Source organism: Prionailurus viverrinus, chromosome A2, assembly GCF_022837055.1.
Source record: "Prionailurus viverrinus isolate Anna chromosome A2, UM_Priviv_1.0, whole genome shotgun sequence".
In the NCBI taxonomy this organism is placed as follows: domain Eukaryota; kingdom Metazoa; phylum Chordata; class Mammalia; order Carnivora; family Felidae; genus Prionailurus; species Prionailurus viverrinus.
In genome coordinates this window covers 54555236-54582922 of record NC_062562.1, presented here as the reverse complement: position 1 = coordinate 54582922, position 27687 = coordinate 54555236, and the positions used below count along the sequence as shown (strand labels likewise).

The following is a 27687-nucleotide window of genomic DNA, read 5'->3' as shown; positions in this document are numbered from 1 at the left end:
ATGCAGGCGTTAGAGGCCTGCGGGAGGGCGTCGGTGCTTGTCCGCTTTGCGCTGGGAGCCTCTGGCGCCAGAATGGACCGGAGGAAAAAGCCTTTGGACGTTACTGCCTCCTCGGTGAGTGCGGGTACGGTGATGCTCCGGGGCTCCGAGTTCTCCTCACCTCCACTAGACAAGAATCTCGACCTTGTGTGGCTTTCCCGCAAACAGGAACCCGAACCTGGCTTGTTTCAGTTGGGGACCCGGCCCAACTTTCTTACTGGGTTCTCCCCTCGGACGTACACCCGGACCGGGATTCCCTCCTTCGATACGGACCTGAACCTGATATCTTTTCCCCTTTAAGAATGTCCTTGCCCTTCTTCTGCGACAACCGGGCCAGGCCTCGTTGCCAGTCGTGTCTCCCTCCGTGGTCGGAGAGGAACCCCGGCCAGTGCTTGCTGTGCAGACACATTCCCCTTCCTCCTTTCTTTTCCAGTCCAGAGACCAGCAAGGTCCTCCCAGAACATGAGAGAATGTGACTTATTCCCCTGGATCCGAGAGCGCCCAGCGTCCCCTGACCAGGAACTAAACAGTTGTTAATGCACCCGTAGGTTGCGGTGCTTGCGAGTTGTAAGCTCTAACAGGACGTAGTTTTGTTAAACTAGCTACTTCTAAGAAGAAAACCTGCTCTGACGTTTCTGTGCACTATCTCGTTGAATTCACCGAGCTGCTTTAGAAAGTAGGTGCTATTAATATCCCGGTTTTATAGCTGATAACTTTGAGGCCCATTTAAGGCAAAGTGGCTTTCCCCAGTTTACATACAGAATTCTTAGTGATAGAACTGGCTCACTCAATCTGGTTGTCTCCAAAGCTGTTGCCTTTTCTGTTACATCAGAGAAAATTGCCTAATATTTGATTTAATCTTCAATTTACTGCAGAGTATTAGGATGCAAAGGAAGTGCAAAGGAAAACTTATATGTGTGCCAATATTTGAGTCTTTTTTCCTTGTCTGATATTGAACTTTAGTGCTAGTTAGTATGTTTGAGCAAAAAGAGCAAAAAAAGTATAAATAATAAAGTTATTCTATCCTGACAGGTTAAAATTAGCAGTAACCATAATAGGAATGTTCTCTGGGATGGACAGTTTTCAGAGCATCTTCTTTTTAAAATTCAAAAGTAGTCACAGAATAGGAAAATGTATGGCTAGAAAATGGAGGTGGTTAAGAAGGCTTAGAAGAAGAGGCTGTAAAGTTTTTGTGTTTAAAAGCTTAGATTATTGGGTTCTGGGATGACACTTCCTTTAGCATTAAATCCCTGCCAAGGCTGCTTTTAAACTGATGTCTTCCAAAATAGAAATCCTTGAACTCATTTTGATTCCCCTTAAAAGTCAATCTGTGATGCTTTATAAGTATCCTGTTGATGAATGCCCACGTGGAAGCACCTGGGTGGCTCATGCGGTTAAGCTTCTGACTCTTGATTTTCAGTTTAGGTCATGATCTCACAGTCCTGAGATTGAGCCCCACGTGGGGCTCTGCCCCAAGTATGGAGCCTGCTTGGGATTCTCTCTGTCCCCCTCTCTCTCTCTGTTCCCCCTTGCTCTCATGTGTACGTGCATGCTTTCTCTAAGCATTAAAAAAAAATGCCCATGTGTATAGGGAGCTGTATCTGGACCTTTAAAATGGAAACTGTCGTTATATCTTTCTTTGCAAAGTAGACACTAGTGATTGGTATAGTGAGAGATAGGCATGGATATTCACCCAACTGCCCTGTTCCCTTTGCCCTGGCCTTTCCTGTTCTTGAACCCTGTGATTGAGCTAAACTTGCAGTTTCTAAAACATACATAAGCTTGGAGCTCTTTTCATTCACTCAGTCCACTTTATTTCCAGCTGTTGACATCTTGCATATCTTTTTTTTAAATTTTATTTATTATTAAAAAAAATTTTTTTAATGTTTATTTTTTTGGGGGGAGAGGGGCAGAGAGAGAGGGAGACACAGAATCCAAAGCAGGCTTCAGGCTCCAAGCTGTAAGCACAGAGCCTGACACAGGGTTTGAACTCATGAACCCCAAGATCATGACCTAAGCCAAAGTCGGATGCTTAACTAACTGAGGCACCCAGGTGCCCCTTATTTATTTTAAGTAATCTCTACATCCAGTGTAGGACTTGAATTCATGACCCTGACTGAGATCAAAAGTTGCACACCCCTCTGACTGGGCCAGCCAGGTGCCCCTTTCCTGTCTTTTAAGGCTCAACTCAAAGCTGTCTCTGACCACTCTGGACAGCAGGAAATGCTCCTGCAGCTCAAATTTTATGCTATTTTCTTCCACTTTTTTTTTCTTCTTAAAGACTTTTTAAGTAATCTATACACAACGTGGGGCTTGAACTTACAACCTTGAGATCAAGAGTCATATGTTCCGACTGAGCTGGCCAGGTGCCCCTGTTTTCTTCCACTCTTTTTTTTTTTTTTTTTTTTTTGAGAGAGAGGCGGCGGCGGGGGGGGGGGGGTGGAGAGGGGTACCTGGGTGGGCTTAGTTAAGTATCAGACTTTGGCTCAGGTCATGATCATACAATTCCGGAGTTCAAGCCCCACATCGGGCTCTTTGTTATCAGCACAGAGCCCTCTTGGGATTCTCTCTCTCTCTCTCTCTCTCTCTCTCTCTCTCTCTGTCTCTCTCCCCCTCCCCCCCACACTCTCTCAAAAATAAACAAACATTTAAAGAGAGAGGGAGTCTTAAGTAAGCTGCACACTTAGTACAGAGCCTGACTTGGGGCTCGGTCACGCCTCTATCTCACAATCCTGAAATCATGACCTCAGCCGAATCAGGAGTCAGACAGTTAACCTTAATGCTTAACCTTAATGGACTGAGCTACCCGGGCACCCCTTCTTCCACTTTTAAAGTCATTTATTACATCTTACTGGTATTATAAGTTACCTTTTTTATTAGATTGTAACTGAGGCAGAAGTGTTTCTATTTCATGTTTATATCCTGCTCTTCAGTACTCGGATAGTTGCTGAAGACATTTCTCTGCAGAAATAATAAATTGTTGTGATGATTATATGGGATTACAGTATCAGTCAGAGAGAAGGTGTTTAGTGTTGTTAATTCAGTCTGAATCTAATAGATGCAAACTTCATTTACTTTTGAGTAATTACCCGCCCCTTGCCCAGTGTTGAAGGTTAGAGTAGAAATACATCTCCAACAGAGCTGGAATGCATTATGACTTGACTTAGTTTGCACTGGATTCTATATTTAATTTTGTATTCATTTTTGTCTGTTTATAGGAACTTTAAATCTTGCTTTGAGAATTACAGTAACTTGGAAATCTGGTCACTCATTAGAACTAACCCATCGTTTTTGTTTGCTTATTGGTTTTATTCTAGTTGGTAGACCTTAAGGCTGAACTCTTCCGAAAACAAGAAGAATTCAAACAAGAAAAACTTCTAAAAGATTCTGGAGTTTTGGGAAAACCAAAAACAACTAATAAGGTAAAAATAAGATCTAGTTATCTCCATTGATTCCAAACATGAGATTTTTTGAAAGTCTCCTGGTCTCTGCTACATATAAAATTTCAGGGAAAATCCCTATCTTGTAGCTGAACATCCACATAAAATATATTATATTAAAATAGAAATTAGAGCATTTAAAAGCCCATTATAATGTTGTATGTAATTCTTTAGCACTTCTTTTGGAAAAGTGCATGCTCTAATAAGTGGTTTTGTACCTGTTCATGGAAGATCAGCTACATAGGTATTATAAATCCAAACAGAGAGAAACAATTAGATAATACAGTAATATAGCAGAAAATACCAAGATCTTTAAGAGTTGTGAATGGTTTTCCGATTTTACAGGTAATGGTACTTATTATTTGTATTACTGATTCTCTTGAGTTAAGTTGCAGTCATTCAGGAGATAAAAGATAAATGTGCAGTCGCGTAAAAGGAATTCTTTAAATAATTTAGGACTTTTTTTTTTTTTTTTCCACCTCCAGCTTTTCCTTGTATAGTTTATTTGCCTGACATAGGTTGGCTGTCAGAAGATCTAGTTTTCTCCATTGATCCATAAGATCTAATCTGTTTTTTTCTTCTGATGTATAAAAGTAGAGATTTTTTGCAATCATTTGGTATTTCTGTTTTGTCTTTTTAAATTAATATGCTGCAGAAACCAAGTATCTGGAGCAAACAGAATGTAGGAGTTACAAATAGAGCTGAGAAGGATGCAGAACAGAAGATTGAGGAACAGAAGACTTTAGACAAAGCAAGGTAGAGTTAAACTCTGATAAATGTAGTTGCCCTTGGTGTTACCCAAGCAAAGAAGTGAGAGTTCCACTTCACACTTTTGAATTTATAGGTTTAATTTTGTCATCTTTTCAGTCAAATACTACAAAAATATAAAATAGCCTCTAAAAATAATATCATTTGTAATCGTATAAGAAGATAAGACATAGCCTCCATTTGGAACATGAAACAGAATCCAACTTTGAGCCTTTGTTAGGCACTAAGATTATCAACAAGTGTTGAAGAAATGTCCCTAGGAAGGTGTGGCTCTGGGCTACTAGGTGTTATGATGTTAGCATTTCGAAACTGAATTTTCCCTTTAACTTTTTATTTTGAAAAACTTCAAAGCAACAGGCTAATTGAAAGGATGCCTGGGTGGCTCAACCGGTTAAGCATCCGACTTCAGCTCAGGTCATGATCTTGTGGTCTGTAAGTTCATGCCCTGAGTTGGGCTTTGTGCTGACAGCTCAGAGCCTGGAGCCTGCTTCAGATCCTGTATCTCCCTCCCTCTCTGCCCCTTCCCCACTCACACTCTGTGTCTCTCTCTCTCAAAAATAAATACATATTAAAAAAAAAAAAAAGAATACAGTACCTGGGTTTACCAATTAATGTCTTTCCACATTTGCTTTGGCTCCTCTCTGTCTCTGGGGTGTGTGTGTGTGTGTGTGTGTGTGTGTGTGTGTGTGTGTGTTGCAGAGAAACTTTGTTAAACGTCATGATACTTTGCCTCAAAATATTTCAGCATGTATCTCCTAAGAACAGGATATTCTCCTACATAACCACAATAGTGCTATCATACCCAAGAAATTTAACACTGATAAAATAGTATTATATACGATATGATCTATAGTCCGAGTTTACCAGTTATCCTGGCACAGTTAAATCCTTTATAGTTTGTTTTGTTTTAATTCAGAATTCAAAGATCACACATTCCATTTAATCTGTCATTTTCTTTTCTTTCTTTCTTTCTTTCTTTCTTTCTTTCTTTCTTTCTTTCTTCCTTTCTGAGAGAGGATGTAAGCAGGGGAGAGGGCAAAGGGAGAGAGAGAGAGAGAGAGAGAGAGAGAGAGAGAATCTTAAGCAGGCTCCATGCTCAGCAGGGAGCCTGATGCAGGGCTTGATCCCATGACCCTGGGATCATGACCTGAGCTGAAATCAAGAGCCGGGTGCTCAACTGACTGAGCCATCCAGGCACCCCTCTTTTTTTTTTTTTTAAAGATGGAGAGATTTTGTATATAGAATGACTTTCTTTTTTCTTCCTTTTATTAAAATTATTTTTTTAGTAATCTCTACACCCAACATGGAGCTCAGACTCATGACTGAGATCAAGAGTCGCATGCTCTACCAACTGATCCCGCCAGGCACCCCAGTTGTCCTATTTCTTTAGTCTCTTTTAATCTAGAATAATTCCCATGCCTTTTTGTCGTCTGTTGTGCCATTACTGTTCTTGGTGAGTCCAGGCTTGTGTCTGCAGTGTCCCACAATCTGATTAGAGTCTCATTAACTGCTTTTGGTAAGAATAAGATGTAGGCGGTGTGTCCTTCCCATTGGATCACAGCAGGAGGTTCACAATGTCAGTTTGAGTTATTATTGGTGATGAACTTTGATCACTTGGTTAAGATAGATTTTTTCACCATAAAGGTCTCTGTCCCATTTGTAACTAATAATAATCTAAGGAGGGCAACTCTGAGACTATGAATATCTTGTTCACCAACATATTTCCACCCAGTGGAACCTTGTGACTTCACAGTTGTTAGACTGGTGATTTCAAAGTGATGATTTTCTAATTCATTCGTTCCATTTTTATTTTTTCATTCCATTTGTTAGCTGGCATTCTTCTGTAAAGAAGAACTCTTCGTTATTTACAGTGTCACCCTATACTCAGAGGGAATCCCAAGTTTGAATGTCTGTCATGACTCATGTGCTTTTGGATCTATTGCGTAATAAAAACTCTGCACTTGGAAACAGTAGTTGCTAAGATTACTCAGCTCTTCTGGGTTTGAAAAAAAGAGGCAGAATATTAGCGCATTTGGGGAATTGTTTTTCTTAGTGTTTGACCTGTTCCCAGCAGACATAGCATATGTTAATTTTTGAGACATCTTTCTCACCCTACTGGAATATTCTCAGAATTCTAATTTGTTGAAAGGTGCCATAATCCTTTGTTATTTACTGTATATAACAAGAGTTTTCCTGGGTACTTTGCTGTGATTTTTTTTTTATCCAGTAACCTATTACATAATACTTTGGCTTCTTTGTGCTTATGAAGAGTCCAGTCTGTCCTTGGTCTACAGGACTTCTGAGTCTCCCCAGAGCTCAAGATGGGCAGGGACAGTCCTTTGAGGATGTAAGACCTTAGGCAAGTTACTTCTCCATTGAGATGTTCCTTATCTATGAGGTGAGGTGGTTAATACTCAGCTCATGGAGCTTTGTAGGGAATTCATTAAAGGAGATACATAGTGTTTGGCACATAGTTGTTCCAGATAAGTGTCCCATACTCTTGCCCTCTGAATTCCATCTTTCTTACTTGACTGAAGAAATTGTTCTTTAAAGTCTCTAATGACTTCCTCATCTACTAAATCCAGTGGTGGCCATTTCTCTGACATCTTCCTTGATCTCCGTTATTCATCTGGAGACTCTTCCTGCCATCTTTCTGTTACACTGCATCCAGGCTTCTTACGCTTTCCCATGTTTGTTTGTTTTTTAAGTGTATTTATTTATTTTTTGAGAAAGAGAGTGCCCGTGTGTGCTGGGGGAGTGGGGGATGGGCAGAGAGAAAGGAGAGAGAGAGAATCCCACTGAGAAGGCTCAGTGCTTCCAGTGCAGAGCCCTACACAGGGCTCAATCCCATGAATTGTGAGATCACAACCTGAGCTGAAATCAAGAGTTGCACACGTAACTGAGTCCCCCAGGTGCCCCTCCCACGCGTTCTTGTACCTGCCTCTCTCTGTCCTTACTTTGTGCCCTCCTCTCCTTTGCTCAGCATCCTCCACCATTGTGATCTCTGCTTGAACATATCAAGCTCATTCCTACTTCCTCCTTCCTCTGTCTCACTTGCTTTCTCCCCAAGATCCTCTCATGGTTGGCTTCTTGCTCTGTAAGCCTTAGCTCAAATGTCACCTTCAGAGAGGTTTCCCCTGGCTACCCTTTCTAGCCTAGTGTCCTCCTGGTTACTCTATCCTCACACCTGTTTTTTTGTGGTTTGTTTTTTAAAAATTTTTTAGGTTTTATTTTCATTAAGACAGTAAGATTCTCTGATGACACAGCTTACTACGTTAAGCCCCCTCCGAAATAGAGTCCTCGTTACGGAAACAGTGCTTGGCATAGAGGAGGCCTGGAGGAAGTACTTGTTGAAGGAATGCATAAAATGGGAGAGGAATCTTGCTGACCTAGATGACGAAGATGCAGATGACGTACCTGATGGCATGCTTTCCGTGTGCGATCTAGTTACTCTCCATGACAACCCTAAGAGGCAGTGCTGTTTTTTTCATCTGTTACAGATTTAGGAACTGGGGGTGGGGTGGGGTACAAGAGAGGTGAAGTAATTTGTTCCAGAGCACACAGCCATGTGACCAAGGGACTTTATTGTCTCGGGATGCCGTTAGAAGTGAAATTTTCCTTTATGATTAAGTGTGATTGATTCTTCGCAAGCAAAAGCACACATGACTTCTTTGGGACTTCTCTTTACCATCATTAAGTATTTCTAAAATAAGGAATTGCCAGCCATCTTACTAAGTCTGTGTCCACTAAAAAGTAAATGTCACCAGAATTAACGTGACCAGTGAGGCTGCTTTATTGAAATACCAGGGTTGATGTTTGTTTTTTATTAGCTGTGTCATGAATAAATTATTCATGCTCTGTGTAATACATGTATGATGTATTCATGCATCATATTTTAACAGACTTCTAAGAAGTTGATCTTTAGCTCCCTTAGAGAAGCCTAATGAGCCACAGATGATCAGGGACTCTTGCCTTAAAACAGTAATGGAAAGGGTGTGCATTGAATATGGTGATCCCTTTAGAAGGTTGCACATAGAAAATGTTTTTATTTAGACACCTCTTTCTTTTTTTGGTATTTAACTTAGTTTGCATTTGGAATCTTAATTCATTATTTATTTTCAGATACTGATTGAGAATTTACTATATACCAGGTATTGTTCTAGGCACTGGGATATAGTCATTAATAAGAGAAAGATGGGGCTTGTCCTCATGGAACTTACATGAAGTTGGCAATCAGGAGTGGCTGGGTCTGAGGGTCCCCTTAGGGTGGGGTGGTCAGCTCAGCCTCATCGCCAGACTGGGCCTCCTGGCAGATTGCAGCAGTCAGGCAGCCTTCACACGAGTAGCAGGCGTAAGACCATTTCTAATACTTGTCTTTTTTTTCTCCTAGGGAGAAATTAGAAGAAAAAGCCAAATTATATGAAAAAATGACTAAAGGAGACTTTATAGGTAAATACAATAATTTATTTATACTTCTTTATTTTCTGTAACTCATATAGCCCTGTGGTATTTCATTATTTATTAAAATAACCTTAAGTACGGGGAGAGATTTAAGAAATAACATGCATTACCTTCTGAGCCAGCACAGGGACGGGAAAATACATCCACAGTAATCTCTGATTGTCCAGTGTGCACCACATGTTAGGTGCTATGAGGGGACAAACAAGGGTAGCATGAGCCAGATTCTCTTCTCGGTCCTCAAGGGGATTGTCATCAGTGGAGGACAATGGCACACAGAACAAAGCAAAGTTAGGAAATGAGGTCTAAATAGGCTACAATTAGAAACGATTCTACCTATATTAAAAAATGACTGAGGGGAATTATAGGTATATCAGGGTGTTGGAGTTAGGTTTCCTTGTCCCTATTTTCTATTTTTTTCTGTGATGTGCCTGTAATTGCTTCTAAAATAATAAGAAGATCCCCCTTTCCCCATACCCCCTCCCCGCCAGAGAAGGAACGCCCAGCCTTACTATTAGATAGCAGTAGAAGAGATTTTACAAGGCACTGCATTTTTCATTGCCAAAAGGCATGTGAGGAAGTCTTTAGGGAGAAGGTAGGCTCTAATAGGATCTCAAAGGCTTTGGAGAGCTGGAGAAAGGGATTCTGCAGGGTAGACTGGTGAGAGAAGATCAGTAGAGAGAGGAGAGGGCTAGTGTTGGCAGACAGACTAGTATGGCTGGGCCTGATGGGCTGGGAAAGGGGGCAGTGGGGCAGCAGGAGAAGAGGCAGGGCCGGAACCTTGGTCATTGGCTGCCCACACAGCCAAACTCCCTCTTTCCAGACAGCAGAGGCATGTTCCCTGCCTGGCGGGGAGCCCAGCACGGGAGAGGTAGGCACTCTCAAAGCTAGGGGACATGGGGAGAGGCTGTGTCTTCCTTTTGATGAAGCAGCAGGGTGTCCATTAACCAGGAGGCCTCACTGTTATGTGGTCTTAGAACTCCACTCTGAGAAAGTACATCTCTTTCCCATGTGAGTTATTTTGTGGCTTAAAAAAAAAATTAGTCTTTTTTTTTTTTTTAATTCAGACTTGACTTGTATCGTTAATATAGAAATCAGGTCAAAGGAGTGTGCCTGTGGACCTGGGGATTTGGTTCTGTCCAGCATGGTGGGACCTGATAGGCCTGATAGGCATATTGGATATTTGGGCAAGTTAAGTTTTGGAGCCTCAGTTATTCTCCACTGTACCTTGGGGGTTAACAACGGTACCTGGTAACAGGGAACCTAATACCTGTTCCATAGAGCTTAATCCTGTACTCAAAAACCTCAGAGAAAATTCAGCATAGTGAAACTTAATGTAAATGTTATTTGTGAGTATTTCAACTGTCTTGGGTTAAATTGAATGAAAGTCACGGGTTGCTATTTAACTTTCAGCGATATGTTTTAGCTCAAGCATATTATAAGCCATAGGTCTTACCCGTCTCTGTATGCACTACAGATCCTGGCACCATGCCTTGCCTGAAAGTGGTGTTAATTGCATTGAAAAGAATTCAGATGACTTCTTTTCCCTATATTATGACCCTTAAAACACCATACCACAACAGTATAATTAAGTTGGTAATAATATAGCCCCTTGATTGGGGAGCTACATGTAGTAACACAGGTCTGTTGCTCTGGTCTGGCGACATGAGAAATGCAGTCCTGCTTCTATATTATGTCATTGGGTGAATGAGTCTCTTTGAAATCACGTGGTTTTATCTTAAAGTTACATTCTGAGACCATATTGCTCACTCATTGTATTGACGAGGCAACAGAAGACTTTAGACTCTTAAGATTTTTTTAGTGTGGTATGTGTTTCTGATGGCACATTTGCAGCTCCACAGTTAGATCCCGCAGTGGCTCTGTGTCTTTGTAAACTTTCGGGGGGTTGCGGGGGTGGCGGATGCATCGACTAGTGAGCCATCCAGGGGGAGTGTAGCCGCCCACTGGTGAATGTGACTGCTTCATATCAATTCCATATGTGGTTTACATCTTTGAAAAGAATGTCAAAAATCTGAATATTGATTTTTATGTCTTAGATGAAGAAGCGGAGGATATGTACCTTGTGGATTTCACACAGAAGATCATAGACAAACACAAAGAGATGGAGGTGTTTGGTGCCAACAGAGATTGTAGGAAGGCAGGAGAAAGAGACGATGATGAAGAAAATCTTTCTGAAAAAGATATACCTCCTCCCCAGGACCCCGGTGAAGAATGGTTGGTGATAATGACATTAATTGGTCATGTTGACATTCTCAGACTTGTGTTTACTTTTTTTTTTTTTTTTAAGTAAGCTCTGCACCCAACATGGGGCTTGAACTCATGACCCTGAGACCAAAAGTTACATACTCCACCGACAGCCGGTCAGGAGCCCTGACTTGTGTTTACTTTCTGAAAGTGATTTTGTTTGGATGCTATCAAACCATTTCTCTTCAGTCTTCCTCTCTTTCCTTTAAGATTGGATTTACAGAGGGGTGCCTGGGTGGTGCAGTCGGTTAAGCGTCCGACTTCAGCCAGGTCACGATCTCGCCGTCTGTGAGTTCGAGCCCCGCGTCGGGCTCTGGGCTGATGGCTCAGGGCCTGGAGCCTGTTTCCGATTCTGTGTCTCCCTCTCTCTCTGCCCCTCCCCCGTTCATGCTCTGTCTCTCTCTGTCCCAAAAATAAATAAACGTTGAAAAAAAAAAAAATTAAAAAAAAAAAAAAAAAAGATTGGATTTACAGAAACAGTGGCTCCAAAGAAGAAATAATTAACAAGACCGAGTCAGGTGCAAAAGGCATTAATACACCTGTTTGACTGATGTGGAAGTGTTGTTTAGACAGAAGCGTATTCCTTTCTTACCTGGGCTGCTGCCCAGGTCATTATTCAGGCATTGTGGAGAGTCACTGTCCAGCTGGTGGTGATCTTCATTTCCACAGAAAAAGGCAGGCAGGACTCTGGCTGGGGCATTTCTGGCAGTGTCGTGTAGGCATTGTGGACCTCGGACCTGCATAGCAGGTCTTTCACTGGCAGTATGACCTTGATCAAGTTCCATCCTCACTGAGGCTCAGTTTCCTCACCTGTAAAACAACGAAGCCTGGTTTTCCTTATTGTTTGCCTTAAACTCCCTTCAGGAAGTAAGAGTATATTAAGCTACCCAAGAAACTGCTCTGTGGAGTAGAAGCACACATGTTGTAAGCTTTTATTGAAATTATTCTAAGTTTTACCTACGTGTACGTGAATGATGGGGAAGCAAACTAGTCTTTTCCCTATGAGACCAATATGTCAATAAGTAAAGAGACCAGAATGAAAAGTCCCTTCTAAGGATTTTCTCTACTGAAGACTGTGTTTGCAAACTTGTTCAGACGTGGTTAAAATTGCATAGAGCTGCACTGATGCTGTAAAACTGTCTTGAGAATAACCCCGCCTGCCCACCCTCTTGCCAGTGCAGAGCCTACCCACCTTCTCTTCCAGGCTCAAATATCCTCATTATTGGGATCTTTGTTGGGAACCGCTCAGGATAGTTTGCAGCACTTGCTGACCTTTTGTCAGCTCTTGGCCCCGTCGGTAGGAGTCATTGGTGAGCTTAAGAGAGCAGGTCCGGCTACTGAGGATTGCAGGGACCTCACATCTTCATACTACCGAGGGTGTCCACGTTGTCTGGAAATAACATGACATTGGGATAGAACAGATGTTATCTGCTTTCTAAAAACTTACATTTGGGCTAGGTTTTCTGGCTGCATACTTGTTAAAAGCAACCCAAAGAGAAGCACATACGACGTGGTCTCTTCTGATGCTTTTCCTCATCGTTTCCAGTATGAGCGATTTCTCCCTCACCTGAAATCTGGTAGCACTTAGATATGCTTCCGACTCCTTTGGGTCTTAGCTTCTCTTTATTATTGACACACAACTGGCCACGTTACTAGAAAAAAAATTCGAGGCAAAACTTTGGTACTTCTTATATCCTCCCTGCTGATGTTAGGAAGCGTTTCATGGGCACGGGCCTTAACTCTCCCTGAGAGCGCTTTGAAGATGCCATGACTCTGAGCCCTGCCATATTACTCTTGTACCTCAAGTAATTGTTTTCCTGGAGCTTGTTCAGTGATTGCTGATTACATAGAGCACTTGCTGACTACTGTCTTGCCACTTCTGTTTTGAGGGGATCTGTACATTTTAGAGACCTTCTCCAGAAACAGAATAGCCTATGATTGCTTTTCATAGCAGAAATCTCATCTCCTTTGAAAGGTTTAATGTCTTTTTTTTTCTTCCTAATGCTTGTATGATTACTAGCAATTTGTCAGTGATTTGAAGAGTTTGGAGGGCAATTGAAGGTGTCACATGCCACCATATGGTGAAGGAAGACGCACCGCAAGCAGTTCTGACACTTTTTTTGTTTTTAAATTAAGCTCCAGAATTGTAGCTACTTGTAAAATCCTTTTGGTAGTTAAGTTCCAGGTGGTGGAAAGTCTTTCCACAAAAATACTGTAAATAATTACTCAGACCATCTGGCTAGATGATTTTATTTCTCTATTCATTAAAAAAAGTGGAGGGGGGAGGGAGGAAGAAAGAAACTGCTTTCTGCAGTTGGAGGTTTTATTTCTCACAGCAATCCGCGTCAGGACTATAGTAATAGATTCCCAGACATTCAGTTTTCAAGTCATGGGCTAACAATTGGAATCAGCACGTGTAAGAGGAAAGAAATTGCCAACAAAAGCAGAGCCACATACATGAGACTCTGATCTTGAGTTGCACCAGCAGTACTGACCCCTTTCTGTGTTTTTAGCCCCCTGCTAAAGGCTATAGGCAATTCCTTGCCCATAATTAAACAATAAATCTGTTGCATCATAAGGCAGTTGAAATGTTTTCCATGAAAATCCGTCCATATTTCCTGTTGGAAGTAGGAGTATTTCGTTTTGCCTTGATGTCTGCCTGGTTCCCCTGACTGTAACTTCTGTCTGGTTTGGGCAAAGCTAAAGAAAGTGGAACTAAAAGTAAAAGATAATAGACTAGCCCACCACTGAGCTGCTTTTGCAGTACAAAATGTGTGTTGCTTGGCTTCCTCCTAATTAATGAGTCCTCATAGTAATCCTGACTTGAGAAATTTCTAATTGGAAGGAGCTGTACCAATTAGAAGAAGTAAAAGAAAGAATAAAAAGTCAGGTTTGCAAAGACTGAGAAAATGAGCAGGTTGAGCATGGTACAGAGCAAAGTTATGCTGGTAAAATATGTGGAATTGTCTAAACCAGACTGAAGGAAGTTCTGAGGTATTGCAGCAAGGCTCTGTGTGGGGTGTTTTTATTTTATTTATTTTTTTAAATGTTTATTTTTGGGAGAGAGCAAGAGAGCGTGCACACAAGCAGGGGAGGGGCAGAGAGAGAGAGAGGGAGACACAGAATCCGAAGCAGGCTCCAGGCCCTGAGCTGTCAGTGCAGAGCCCGATGTGGGCCTCCAACTCATGAACTGTGAGATCATGACCTGAGCCGAAGTCGGACGCTTGACCGACTGAGCCACCAGGCACCCTTGTATTAAATCACAGACATATATGATCAATCATTTTCTGCATTTTCTAAAACTAAGGTTTAACAGAGGGCACAATGAGCTTATTGTGTGTCAACTTAAAAAAAAAAAAAACATGTTCTTATCCGTGGTTATGGTCTCTCAGGGTTGAGAGTGTTTTCTTGGTAGTGAAGCTTACATTACTTTTTTACTGTGCACCTAGTCGGTAACTTAAGGAACCATATGTCATGTACAAAGCCTTCTTCACATGTTTTCACTTTTATTTTAGGGTGGATTATGTGGATTCTTTAGGGCGATCTCGCCGCTGTATGAAAAAGGATTTGCCGGATCTGCTGGAGATGGATAAAAATCTTCAGGGGAGGCTGTAAGTATGTGATATGCAAACCTCTGCCCAGGTCTGAAATGCAGACATAGGGATTGTTTTATGGGTGAGGCTGCTTTTAGTTCATTGTCTTGATGGTCCAGTAAGAAGGTTTTTTTCTTGATGCGTAAGAATATTTGCTGAAGAACTCTTCTATGGTTAGCACACACACATAATCCACACTCAGGGAACAACCTGAATAGTTGATCATCCATATTGTGTAGCCACTGAAAGGGATGAGTTGGAAGCTATATCTGTTTACTTGGAAGGGTGTCTGATTATCAGAGTTAAAAATATAGAATGAGCCCAAACCAACAAACAAACCTTTGTGGAGAAAGATATTTAGGAATATATACTTGGTTATCCCATAGCAAGTGAGAGCACGGAGGTGGTTAGCTTATTAACTTTTTCTTTATACTAATTTTTGCATTTTGAAGCAAGGGCTTTATTGCTGGAATTTTTCCTTTAGGGCCAGAGACATCTAAGAGATAACTTGCTAGTACACTCCAGGGAATAAAATTCCCCTCACCAAGGGCAGTTTTGATGTGGAAAGTCCACCTTGTCCAAGTCCTTCAGGTTCAGATCGGCCTGGGCTCAGCACAAGGAAGGAAGTGCAAGAGCCCTGAGCCGCCTGACACGGGACAGGAGACACTGCCTGGCTGCAGTGTTACGCAGCTGACCATGCAGCCGAGGCCCTGGCTTCTTCCTCCCCTTTAGCCCAGAAGGGGATGCGAAGGAAAGTGGTTTGTCTCAAGTGCTGAGGCAAGATTCTGTTGCACTAATGTAACAAGTCAGCTGCTTAATTAAAGAAAGATGAAAACAGTTTTTGCAGTTTCCCAGTGGTATTGTGGGTCAGAAAATTCTGTAAGGAATTACCTTATCAGCTAGAATTACTTGTCCATGATCCAGCTTACTGAACTGAAGTATTGCTGTCTCACAGCTCTTACCTAAATATAGCTTTGCTCTGTCCCCCTACTAGTTTCGTTAGTCCTGCTAATGAGAAAACCTTATTATCTGAAGATATGAGAAAAGAACTTCAGCGCCAGCAATGGGAGGAAGAAGAAAGAGAGGCCTTGAAAAGGCCGATGGGGCCCATACATTATGAAGACATTCGTGAAAATGGTATAATCATCTTGCAGCTTTTTAAATCTTTTTTTTTTTTTTGAACTAATGGCAAGCATAAAGAGAAATATTCATAAAGCTGTAGCTCTTACATAGAAATAAAAGATTCTGATTTCGAAATTGAAAATATCCCCTTTGTTTGCTTTATAGCCTAAAAAATACTCTTGTTGGGAATATCTTTCTAACAGAGGGCCTGCTAATCATAAGCAGGAGATCTTTTTGGCTTAGCTGCCTTTTTTTTTAAACTTGTGTCAAATATTACTGCATTTCTTTTTGCCTTCATTGGAAATTTAGCCTGACTCTAATTTGTTAATCAGGGAACTCTAATCTTCTGAAAAATTGTGACTTATTTCAGAGGCCCGGCAACTTGGTGTTGGATATTTTGCCTTTGCCCGAGATAAAGAGTTGAGAAACAAGCAGATGAAAACGTTAGAGATGCTACGTGAACAGGTAAAAATTAAATTCAGAATTGATGTTAAGTATTTGAGAGCAGTTTGTTTCTTGTTGGACCATATTATGGAAATGGTCTATTTTTTAAATTGATACTCAAAATGGCCTTTTAAAAAAAATTTTTTTTGTAACGTTTATTTATTTTTGAGACAGAGACAGAGCATGAATGGGGGAGGGTCAGAGAGAGAGAGAGAGACGCAGAATCTGAAACAGGCTCCAGGCTCTGAGCTGTCAGAACAGAGCCCGATGCGGGGCTCCAACTCGCGGACCATGAGATTATGACCTGAGCCAAAGTCGGACACTTAACCAACTGAACCACCCAGGCGCCCCAGCCTTTTTTAAAAAATATTTATTTAATAGTTAATATTCAGAGCAGTGATGGATAAAACTACATTAAATAAACTTTCCATTTTATTAAAGATTAATATTTCTGATAATTAGTAAATATTGTGGCCATAAACCAGATACTGTATTATTACTTTTTAATTGATGTATAATTAACACATAACATTATGTTAGTTTCAGGTATACAATATACTTATTCAGTATTTGTGTATATAGCAAATTGATTGTCACATTAAGTTTAGTTCCTATCTGTCACTATACATAGTTACAAAATTTTTTTTTCTTGTGATGAGAACTTTTAAGATGTACTGTCTTAGCAACGTTCAGATATGCATTACAGTATTATTAACTGTGATTGCCATGTTTTACATTACATCCCCATGACTTACTTATTTTATAAGTGGAAGTTTAAATACCTTTCGATTCCTGTCACCCATTTTGTCCACCCCCTACCCTCACTTCTGTCAACCACCAATCTGTTGTCTGTATCTATAAGCTTATATTTGTCTTTGTTTTTTTTTTCCTTAGGGAAGGGGGTTAGATTCCACATATTAAGTGAGATCATGCAGTATTTGTCTTTTCCTGTCTGACTTATCTCATTTAGTATAATGTTCTCAAGGTCCATCCATCTGGTTCAAATGACAAAATATACTTCTTTTTTATGGCTGAGTAATATTCCATTCCTCCCACCCCTTCTGCATCCATTCATCCATTGGTGGACACTTAGGTTGTTTCCATGTCTTGGCTGTTGTACATAATTCTGCAGTGAACATGGGGATGCAGATATCTTTTTGAGTTAGCATTTTCATTTTCTTCAGATAAATAAGCAGAACTGGAATCACTGGATCATATGGTTAATTTTTTGAGGAACCTCTATACTGTTTTCCATAGTGACTGCACCTATTTACGTGCCTACCAACAATGCACAAGTGTTCCCCTTTCTCTACATCCTTGCCAACATTTGTTGTTTCTAGTCTTTTTGATAATAGTCATTCTAATAGGTACGAGATGAAAGCTCATTATGGTTTTAGATTTGCATTTCCCTGATGATCAGTGATATTTAGCATCTGTTCATGTGTCTGTTAGCCATCTGTATGTATTTTTGGAAAAATGTCTGTTCAAATTATCTGCCTGTTTTTTAATCGGACTGTTTTTTTTTTTTTTTTAATTTTTTTTTTTCAACGTTTTTTATTTATTTTTGGGACAGAGAGAGACAGAGCATGAACGGGGGAGGGGCAGAGAGAGAGGGAGACACAGAATCGGAAACAGGCTCCAGGCTCCGAGCCATCAGCCCAGAGCCCGACGCGGGGCTCGAACTCACGGACCGTGAGATCGTGACCTGGCTGAAGTCGGTCGCTTAACCGACTGCGCCACCCAGGCGCCTCTAATCGGACTGTTTTAATGTATATATTAATCCCTTATCCGATAATATGATTTGCAAATATATGTCCCATCCAGTAGGTTGTCTTTCATTTTGTTGATGGGTTCCTTTGCTGTGCAGAAGTTTTTAGTTAGATATAGTCCCACTTGTTTGTTTTTGCTTTTCTTGCCTTTGCTTTTAGTGTCAGATCCAAAAAGTCATTGCCAAGACTGATGTTAAGGAGCTTATGGCCTATATTTTCTTCAAGACGTTTTATAGTTTGGAGTCTTGTGTTCAAGTCTTTAGTCCATTTTGGGTTAATTTTTGTATATGGTGTAAGATACCAGTCCAGTTTCACTCTTTGCACCTGCCTGTTCCTTTTTTCTCACATGATTTATTAAAGAGATTGTCTTTTCCCCATTGCATATTATTGGCTCCTTTGTCATAAATCAATTGACTGTGTATGCTTGGCTTTATTTCTGGGTTCTCTTTTCTGTTCCACTGATCTTTGTGTCTGTTTCTATGCCAGTGCCTAACTGCTTTGATTACTATAGCTTTGTAATATAGTTTGAAATCAGGGAGTCTGAGGCTTCCAGTTTTTTTTTTCTTTCTCAAGAATGCTTATTCATGGTCTTTAGTGTTTCCATACAAATTTTTGCATTGTTTGTTCTATTGTGAAAAACACTTGTTGCAATTTTGATAGAGATTGCATTGGATCGTAGATTGCTTTGGGTAATATGGATGTTTTATTAATATTCATTCTTCTAGTCTATGAGCATGCTATGTTTTTCCATTTCTTTGTGTCTTCTTCAGTTTCTTTCATTGTTACTTTATGGTTTTCAGAGTACAGGTCTTTTACCTCCTAGGTTAAATTTATTCCTAAGCATTTTATTCTTTTTGATGTAATTATAAATGGGAATGTCTTCCTAATTCTTTTTCTGATAGTTTGTTACTGGCGTATAGAAACATAACAGATTTTTGTATATTGCTTTTGTATCTTGCAACTTCACTGAATTCATTTATTAGTTCCAACAGGTTTTTGGTTGGTGTCTTTAGGGTTTCTATATATAACATCCCGTCTTCTGCAAATAGTGACAGTTTTATCAATAAACTATTATTTATCAGTATCAGAATGCTATTATAGTTTTATGAATGTAGTTGCTATTCTATTTTGGTGTTCCAGACTTTAAAATTATAGCTGCTTAGAACTAACTTATATAACTTTGATGTTTTAAATTTGGTTTTAAATATGGTACTTTTAGAGTGGCCTGGGTAAGAAAATAGAGAGTTATTTAAGGGATTTATTTAAGGGATTAAGGAGTAGAACAGAATTGGTTGGTTTCCTTGAATGTGAAGCATTCCAGGGCGCTCTGTGAACACTCGCTAAACTTAGAAAACCTGCCAGAGGGCTTGTATAAGAGGGCCTCCTAGGTCTGTGTTTTGAAGAGCTCAAGGCTAGCTGCCTAGTGGTGGCCTGAAATCAATTAATTAGTCTGTTTTTTAAGATGAAATTAATATTTAATCCTTTAAATTCACTTTTAATAATTTTAATTTGAGAAGAAATATTGTGAATTTGATATACAGTATATTTCTAATTTTCTGTTATATTCAGACAACAGATCAGAGAACAAAACGAGAGAACATAAAGGAAAAGCGAAAGGCTATGTTAGAAGCAAGGCTTGCTAAACTCCGACAAAAAAAGATGAAAAAGTCAAAAGAAGATGGAGCAGAGGAAGAAAACAAAGGTATATCGTGGCTCATTGTGTCTGAACTTCAAAAGGAAAATCTTTAGTTCCACTGATGTCTCAGTAAACAGGACTGACAATCTGGAAATGAGCCATTTAGTTTTATTCTCTAAGCAAGCAGGGTACCTTTGGAGTACTGCCAGGAGCAGTTTTTTATAATCCACGTGGTGCAGAATGACACTCGAAAGAATCTTTTTATACAGACAAGAATATTAACGAACAGGACATTGTGTTACTTCATAGAAGGGCCTGGCTTAGTAAACGAGACTTCACTTAGAGCAGAGATGTTTTAAGATAGAGTTTTGTTGTACACACACGTTTTAGACTTCGTTTCTTTTGCTATGGCTATAAGTTTTTTTGGTTATTGTGCATTAATTTATTTTAAAGGAGAAATATATTCACAAAGTCACGTAAGAAAGGAAAGAATTTACGAGTATAGACAGCTTCTGAAAGGACTGTCACAACACGTGGAAACACCACATGGCATGTTGTGTCCCTGAAGGCTTCTGCTTGCTGCATGAGCTACCCTAGTCTGGGCTTCACTGCCATTCCTGAGACTCCTGCATGGACTGGCTCCAACGAGCTGGAAGTCTATTTTTGGTTTTAATCCTTTGGAGGTGGTGGGTGTCTAGGCAGGTAGTAGCTCTGCCCCACGTGGTCACCCAGTCCCCAGCTTCCTCCTGTTTTCCTGCTTCTGCCGTTCCTAGAGTGATGCTCTACCTGCAGGGTGGAAGCTTGCTCCCTACCACCTGTTCATGGTCCAGCCCTAGGGAAGTGGGAAAGAGGGGAGAGGAACTTGTTGCTTCTTTAGGAATGTGAATTGGAAGGCCCACACAACCATGCATTTACAACCCACTGGCCTGAATGCAGCTGCAGGGGCCCCTGGGGAATGGCCTGTCTATCGAGGTGGCCACATCTCTAACTGAAACTGGGGGCAGGGCGTTCCATTCCCAAAACGAAAAGGTGACTGTGGGTATCAGGAGCATGTTATACAAGCCTCTCCTGCTCACACGGAAGCCTTGTGCTAAGCCATCGGCCATTTTCTATTCTGAACACAGCTTCAGTTTAGCTTTGAAAGGAGACAAGAAACATTTAGGAATAGGAAGATCATCTGTTTAGTTTTGTATAAATGCTATGTTCCTGTAATATGTTAAGCTCTGCATATTGTTTCTCTATTTTTTGCTCTACTCCTGAACATCTGTCATCTCTACAAGATGTGGAGCGCCACACAGTGTTTTTTGAAAAATCCACTTTCTTTTAAAATCTAGCCAAAGGTGAAGAGCCTACAGCCCGCTGCCACACCCCAGCTCTTTGTCACTCCCAAGTTCTCTTGCTTTGTCTGAGACTCTTATTTTAGTGGAGTAACTGGGGGTTTCTGGTCCTTCAGTTGTCGGTCTGGGGAAGCAGGGTGGCATAGTGGGAAGCACAGAGACTTTGAAATCCATCCCACCTGGGTTCGGATCCTGGCTCTTGTCACTTTCTACCTGTGTAGCATTTCTGAGCTTAATTTTCCTCATTTATAAAATAGGAATACTAACCCTGACTTTATGAGGGTTATTATAAGAGTTACACAAACTATTGTACACAAGGTACTTAGTTCACTCCCTGGGCCAAGATAGGTGCTCATTAAATACTGGCTGTTACTTTTACTCTCAAGATGAGCATGTTCTATTTAATGTTTATTTTAATAATAGCTTTAAGTTTTATTATAGTGATGTCTTATTCTCTTGCAAAAAAATAGATGTTATTGGGCCTTTGCCACCAGAACCAGAGGCTGTGCCAACCCCACGTACTGTTGCCCAGAGTAGCAAAGTGGAAGTCATCGTTCAGGAGAGGAAGGATACCCGCCCGGGAGTGCCGCATGTCCGAGAGTGGGACAGAGGAAAAGGTAAGGGGGGGGGGGGGTGGTTCTAAACAGGCCTTGCACAGACTTTTCCAGTTCATCTCAGAGTGTGATTCTCATGAGTCTTAGTGTAGAGGCTTTTGAGGCTCACGGAACTCTCCAGATCTTTGAACTGTTTCTTCTCAGTACCCAGACCCTAGCTGTTTGTAAACAGGAACACTAGAAAGTGTGATTATAAAAGACCAGGGTCTACAACAGGTCATTTCAAAAGGACAATTTTTTTTAGAAGCACTGGGGGAAGTTTTTAAAAATTTGTGCTACCCTCATGTGGCTTTACAGCTTTGGAATGCCCTTTCTCAGGAGCCACTTTTAAAAATCTTACAAGGTTTGGTATTTCAACGTCCTCTGTGTTTTTAGCAGCCTCCTTTACGTTTAGTTGAAAATAGTCTGCATGCCACAGGATTCACCTGGATCCACGTATGGTTCTGTTGGGTCATGCAGATTTTTCCGTAAATTATTTCTGTAAATGTACCATGATGCCCACAGCAGCTTCTTGTTGGAGGAGACCAGGATTTATGCCTCTTTGAACAAGATTTTTACAGTAGTGCATTAGCTCACCCTGTTTGAGCTGATGAGATCCAAGACTCAATAAAGGCAAATAGGCCAGTGCATTTGGTTAGTGCTAGTTAGAAATAGAGATGAAATGCCAAATTAGATTTGGACTTTCGTGTCTTCTAAAACTCAGTAAAGGCCAAAATTTGTATTTTGTTGTGAAGTACCACATTATGTCTAGCAAATGATTTGAGTGTTTGGTTTTTCTGTATTTCTCTCTCAGATGTAATTTTAGTGCCTTTTTGGCAATACTTCCAGAAGCTACCAGCCTTCTCCGCCAGAGCCTTCCTTGAATCTTCCCCATCTGGAAATAGTCACTCCCTTTGCTTAGCCTGCTGCTTCCTTATATTTTTGTAGGCCTTACATATACCTCGTATTATATTATTGCTTTCCTTGCTATCTCCTCCAGAGAATGGGCGTTGGCATTTAAGAAGTATATGTAATAATCGAAAAGTAATAACAATAAAAATTCAACTGATTTGGTCTTTACTTCTAATAATACTCTTTCTTATTTTTATTAGAGTTTTCCTTTGGGTTCTGGTCGAAGAGGCAGTCAGATCTCCGGGCTGAGAGAGATCCTGAGTTTGCCCCACCATCGGATTACTTTGTGAGTCAAAAGAGAACTGCTTCCCTCAGTAGCGAGACGTGGAGCAGAGCTGCAGCTGCACGGAGCGACCCAGGACAGTGCTCTGGCCAGAGTCGTGACACTGGCTCTTCACATCCATCATCCACTCCTGCCCCCAGCAGCCCACCACGAGCCCCGACAGTCACTTTTGAAACTCTGGACGATATGATATCATATTACAAACAAGTGACATGAACTTCCAAACCGTTCTGATTTGGGTCTCTACTGTGGATAGTGCCTTCTTCTCCTAAATTGGGGAAGATAATTTAATTTTAGGGACTGAATTGTACCTGTTTCCTCCCGTCCTTTCCCTGGAAGACACAGACTTCAGGTTGGATTCGTCTGTCAGCAAGGAAGAAAGTGAATGGTACCATGGGAATTCTGTGGCCACTTGGCTGTTCATTTTTTTCTAATTGATATGGAGCCCTGTCCTTCTGGATTTATGTGTAAGCTGTCATGTACGACCCCGAAGAGCTCGTAACCCTGTTTCATAACCACTTCCTTGGCTTACTTAGATTTAAGGGTTCCATTCCTTTCCTTTTGCAGATACTAGAGTGCAGCTTTCTTTGTTCCAAGGATTCAGCTTCCGTATCAATTCCATATCTGTCGGGAGGTGTGTTAGGCTGTCAAAGTGGCAAATGAGGGGACACTGTGTGGGCAAAGTGATCTAGTCTCCAAGAGGACCATGAAGCTGGTGGACTATTAAGTAATAACATTTGAAATAAGACCAGAGAGAACTTCATAATCCAGAAAGGTAGAGGGTGAAGTCACTTATCTTGTCATCCCATCCTAAATGATGGTTGTCACCACACATGCCTAGTGGGCATTCGGTAAGTGTGTGTAGAGTCCCTGGGGCACATGTGGAGGCTGCTCAGCCTGGTCAGAAAGTGAGATGCTTCTTAGCTTAAGGGTTAGTTTTTCAGCTGGGCCTGCCTCTCTGTTGCATCCACTGTAGGCCCTCATCACTCTCAGGAGCCAAGTCACCTCAGAAGTCTGATTGGAATAGACCTGAGCTGGAGTAAGAGGCAGGGAGGTCCCTTTGTCTTTACTAACAATGAACAGAGCTCCAGAAGCATTTCCTGTGCCCGCTGCACCTCCGTGTCTTTACAGCTGCAGACAAGCAGTGTGAGTTGGCCCATAGGACTCCCTGTAGGAATGTGCTAGAGCAGGTCTTTCAGGTACCAGAAGGAGCCTGCACTCTTGGGGCTCTGATGCACATAGTCTCAGTGGTATTGATGGGAATGCCCCCTTCTCATTACAGATTGCAAACTGCAGTGCAGAGAAGGTCAATGACTTGTCCAAGGTCATGTAGCATCCGTATGGCAGCTCTGGGACTTCAGGGCAGTTTATTTAGGCTCATGTTTGCTCTAGCTTCACTTTCTCCAGTGCCATCTGCTCTCAGTCTTGTCCCAGTTATCAAATAGTATTAGATGAAAATCCCAGATTCTTGCAAACGTAACCTCTGAACTCCATGTCAAAGGCAAAGTTGCGTGCCCTACTAAGGGTCATTCTGTCAGCCTGATCAGGCAAATACCTCTTCAAAAAAAATTTTTTTAATGTTTATTTTTTGAGAGACAGCGTGAGTGGGGGAGGGGCAGAGAGAGAGGGAGACACAGACTCTGAAGCAGGCTCCAGGCTCTGAGCTCTCAGTGCAGAGCCCCATGCAGGGCTTGAACTCGTGAACCGTGAGATCAGGACCTGAGCTGAAGTCAGACACTTAACCGACTGAGCCACCCAGGCATCCCAGGCAAATACTTCTTTTTAAAAAATATACCTTAATATCAACTGACCCAGTCACATTTTTTGCAAAACTTGATAAGCTGATCCTAAAATTGGTATGGAATTGAAGAGACGCAGAGTATCCAAAACAATCTTGAAAAAGAACAAAGTTGGAGGACTCGCACTTCCTCATTTCAAGACTTACTACAAGCTACAAGAATCAAAGCAGTGCGGTACTGACCTAGACCCATGGACTAGCGTTGAGTCCAAAAATAAATCCTTATTTCTGTGGTCAGTTGAGTTTTGACAGTGGTGCCAAGGCCATCCAATGGGGTAAAGGATAGTTTCTTCAGATGATTTTGGGACAACTATCTGCATGCAAAAGAATGAATTTGGACCCACAACTCAGACCATAAACAAAACCAACTCATTGTCAAAATGAATCAAAGACCTTAACATAGGAACTAAAGCTACAAAACCAACTGAAACAGCTTGTAGTACAAAGGGAGAGGGACAAAAAAGGAAAATTGGAATACTAGAGAGAAAAAATAGAAATAATAGTTCACTGGAATCCTAAGAAAACAAAAAAATGGAAGGGAAGAACGACAACAATAGACAAATGAGAACAATGGAAAGAACGTGTTTATGAGGTAGAGCAGAAGAGCTTGAGAGCTGATTGTGGAGAACAGGCGGGAAGGCCAGCCAGACAGCAGTAAGCCCAGGCCTGTGGGAGTAGCGGTCATGAGCAGGATCCCCAAATAACCTTTCGTCGTTGCCCAGGATGGCCCAACCTAGGGTGGATGGCGAAGCAGTCTGCTCTTTGGCTTATGGTCACTGTCGACTAATAACTGTAAGTCGGATGTCCTCTAGGATTTCAAGACTATATAAACATTTCTAATCCTCTCTTAGCATACATGTAGTTGTTTCATGAGCCCAGTTAACATCCTCTTCCTTTTCAGACCCAGAGCTGAAGTGTTAACACAATTAGTTTTACCGGTTCTTGTGGGCCTGTTTTGTACACATGTATCCAGCAGATGGCGTTCAAGTCCTCAAGACTTCAGATCACTCTAGAACAGCACTGCCCCATAGAAATAGGATGCGAGCCCTCTGTCATTTTCAGTTTTCTGGGACCCACATTACAAAAGTGTAATTAATTTTATTGTATACTTTATTTAGTATATCCAAAATATTTCAACACTCCATATTAAAAAAATATTGAAATATTTTACATTTGTTTTCACACCAAGTGTTCAAAATCAACTGCAAATCCTCCCATGGTACATCTCAATTCGGATGCTAAGTTTTCATCAGGAGTACTCGATCTGTATTTATATGTCATAAAACATACAGGAAAAAGTAGACTCACACATCCACATTGTTGCAAAAAGACAAACATTTTTAAGTTTGCCAGTAACTGAATCCAATATCAAGTCATAATACAATTTTAGATCTTAGTCATACTAGCCACATTTCAGATGCTCAAAAGACACGTGTCTAGGGCTACTGTCTGTCCAGCACAGTACAACTCTACATGATCTGTTTTTATACACTTTATGGTTTGACCACACCTACTCCTCCCATTAGCAGCTAAAGGACTGATAAACATTTCTTCCAGGCATACGTTAAGCATTCAAGATATTATGGCAGTGTTTCACTTGAAGGCAAGGAGCAGTGAAATCTGTCAGAAAACATGACCACACCTTATTCATATCTTTGTAGAGCTAAGCGGAATGTTTTGGATCAGAAATTGCTTTGAATTACTTGTTTTCATTGTATTCTTTCCTCCAGGCCTTTGTGTGTTTTGATACAGTTCATTTGAATTGGCTAAATAAATCATTTTGTTTGCTTGCAAAATTCCCAAAGGAGAAACTTTAAATCCATATACATGAGATTTCTGCTATGTTTAGCCGTACATTTGCCAAAGACTTGTGGGATCATTTATTTCTTCTTAAAGCCATAGTGCAGCCTGCAGGATGGTTTTCAGCTAACCTTGTTGTGACATAGAGACGAGGCGGTAGAATTTAGAATTTGGAGCAAGGGTGGGTACTGGTCTTTACAGTTAACCCAAAATAGATTAGCCACGCCGTATGCGTGTAGTTTCTTTTTTAGCCTGTAAATTGAACTAAGTCAGTTATATGCCAAGCAGTTCCTGTAAAAAACAACATGGCTAAGGTAAGTGATAATGATTGAAAAGAATTTGTTGACCCACTGAAAACTGGGAGAGAGAATGAAACTCCCCTGGCCCTCCCGCCCGGTCCTTGCCTTGGTGAGGCATTTTGCTGGTGTAGGTTGTGAACGTCTAGCTTAATGTTTATAGTTTGGGGTCGGTGGGGAAGAGACTGATGTGATGGGTGTAGATCATTGTCTAGGAAAACTGGAAAATTCATGGAATGAAGCAAGGTGTTTTAGTGAAAACCTGTCATTCAGGCCCAATATTGATCTGTTACCCTGTTTCTTAAATCCTGGGCTCCATTTATATATTCATGCATGGTAAATGTATGTTTGTTCAGTGACGGGATTGGTCAGAAATACTACTTCTTTTTCATCCTTAATTTAAAAAATTTCTTTCTCCACATTTCTAACTACCACGTTCTTCCTAATTCTGAAAGCTCACCTGCTTGGTGGCAGTTTTGCCTGGTGATAAGCATCTTCCCTGGGGTACATTGTATTCTGTTCCTGTTTCTTTTTTTTTTTTTTTTTTAAGGTTTTTTTTATTTTGGGAGAGAGAGTATATGTGTGTGCAAGTAGGGGAAGGGCAGAGGGAGAGAGGGAGAGAGAAAATCCGAAGCAGGCTCCACACTGTCCGTGCAGAGCCCGATGTAGGGCTCGATCTCAGGAACCACGAAATCATGACCTGAGCTGAAGTGGGATGCTTAATTGTCTGAGCTACTCAGGTGCCTGCCCCTCTGTTTCTGTTTCTGAGAGTTATCAGCAATTAAGCTTCCTTGAACTTGAATATGAGGAGTAGTTTTAGATACTCGACCCCTCATCGCCCCTTCCCTGCCCCACACCTCTCTGCACATGTTGTTCAGGGTTGTTTATGAAAAACAGAAACACAAAAATAGGTTCTGCTCATAGCCGGTTCTCCCAGGTCACAAACATGTCTGAGAATGGCACTGCTGTTTTTGTAGGAGACCCAAGATTTACTGTCTTCAGTAATCAATAGATTTTTTTTAATCAAGGTATAATTTACATACAACATATTAGTTTCATTGTACACCATAAAGGTTTAATATTTGTATGTATCGTGAAGTGATCACCATAACGAATCTAGGTATCATCCATCAC

The 27687-nt window shown here is 41.0% G+C and overlaps 2 protein-coding genes across 2 annotated transcripts in view; both read left to right on the top strand.

The window, feature by feature from the left end:
- CCDC174 (coiled-coil domain containing 174) lies at positions 1-24340 on the top strand. Its single transcript, XM_047849154.1, has 11 exons — positions 1-114; positions 3357-3461; positions 4135-4235; positions 8638-8696; positions 10763-10940; positions 14486-14581; positions 15558-15700; positions 16056-16150; positions 19468-19600; positions 21342-21488; positions 22577-24340. Exons 1-11 carry the CDS (start codon positions 1-3, stop codon positions 22873-22875), a joined length of 1470 nt encoding a protein of 489 aa, XP_047705110.1. The 3' UTR covers positions 22876-24340.
- Positions 24333-27687, top strand: part of CA2H3orf20 (chromosome A2 C3orf20 homolog) — a 99191-nt gene continuing 95836 nt past the window's right edge. Inside the window, 1 exon segment of the mRNA XM_047849153.1 lies at positions 24333-26571. The gene's annotated coding sequence lies outside the window, so the exon portion shown is untranslated.

Bases quoted from the DNA above. Each gene is read 5' to 3' on its own strand.
- CCDC174 (XM_047849154.1), top strand. From the start codon at position 1: ATGCAGGCGTTAGAGGCCTGCGGGAGGGCGTCGGTGCTTGTCCGCTTT. The intron at 8,697-10,762 runs GTAAATACAATA...TTTATGTCTTAG, and splicing joins GACTAAAGGAGACTTTATAG to ATGAAGAAGCGGAGGATATG. The intron at 14,582-15,557 runs GTAAGTATGTGA...TCCCCCTACTAG, and splicing joins AAAAATCTTCAGGGGAGGCT to TTTCGTTAGTCCTGCTAATG.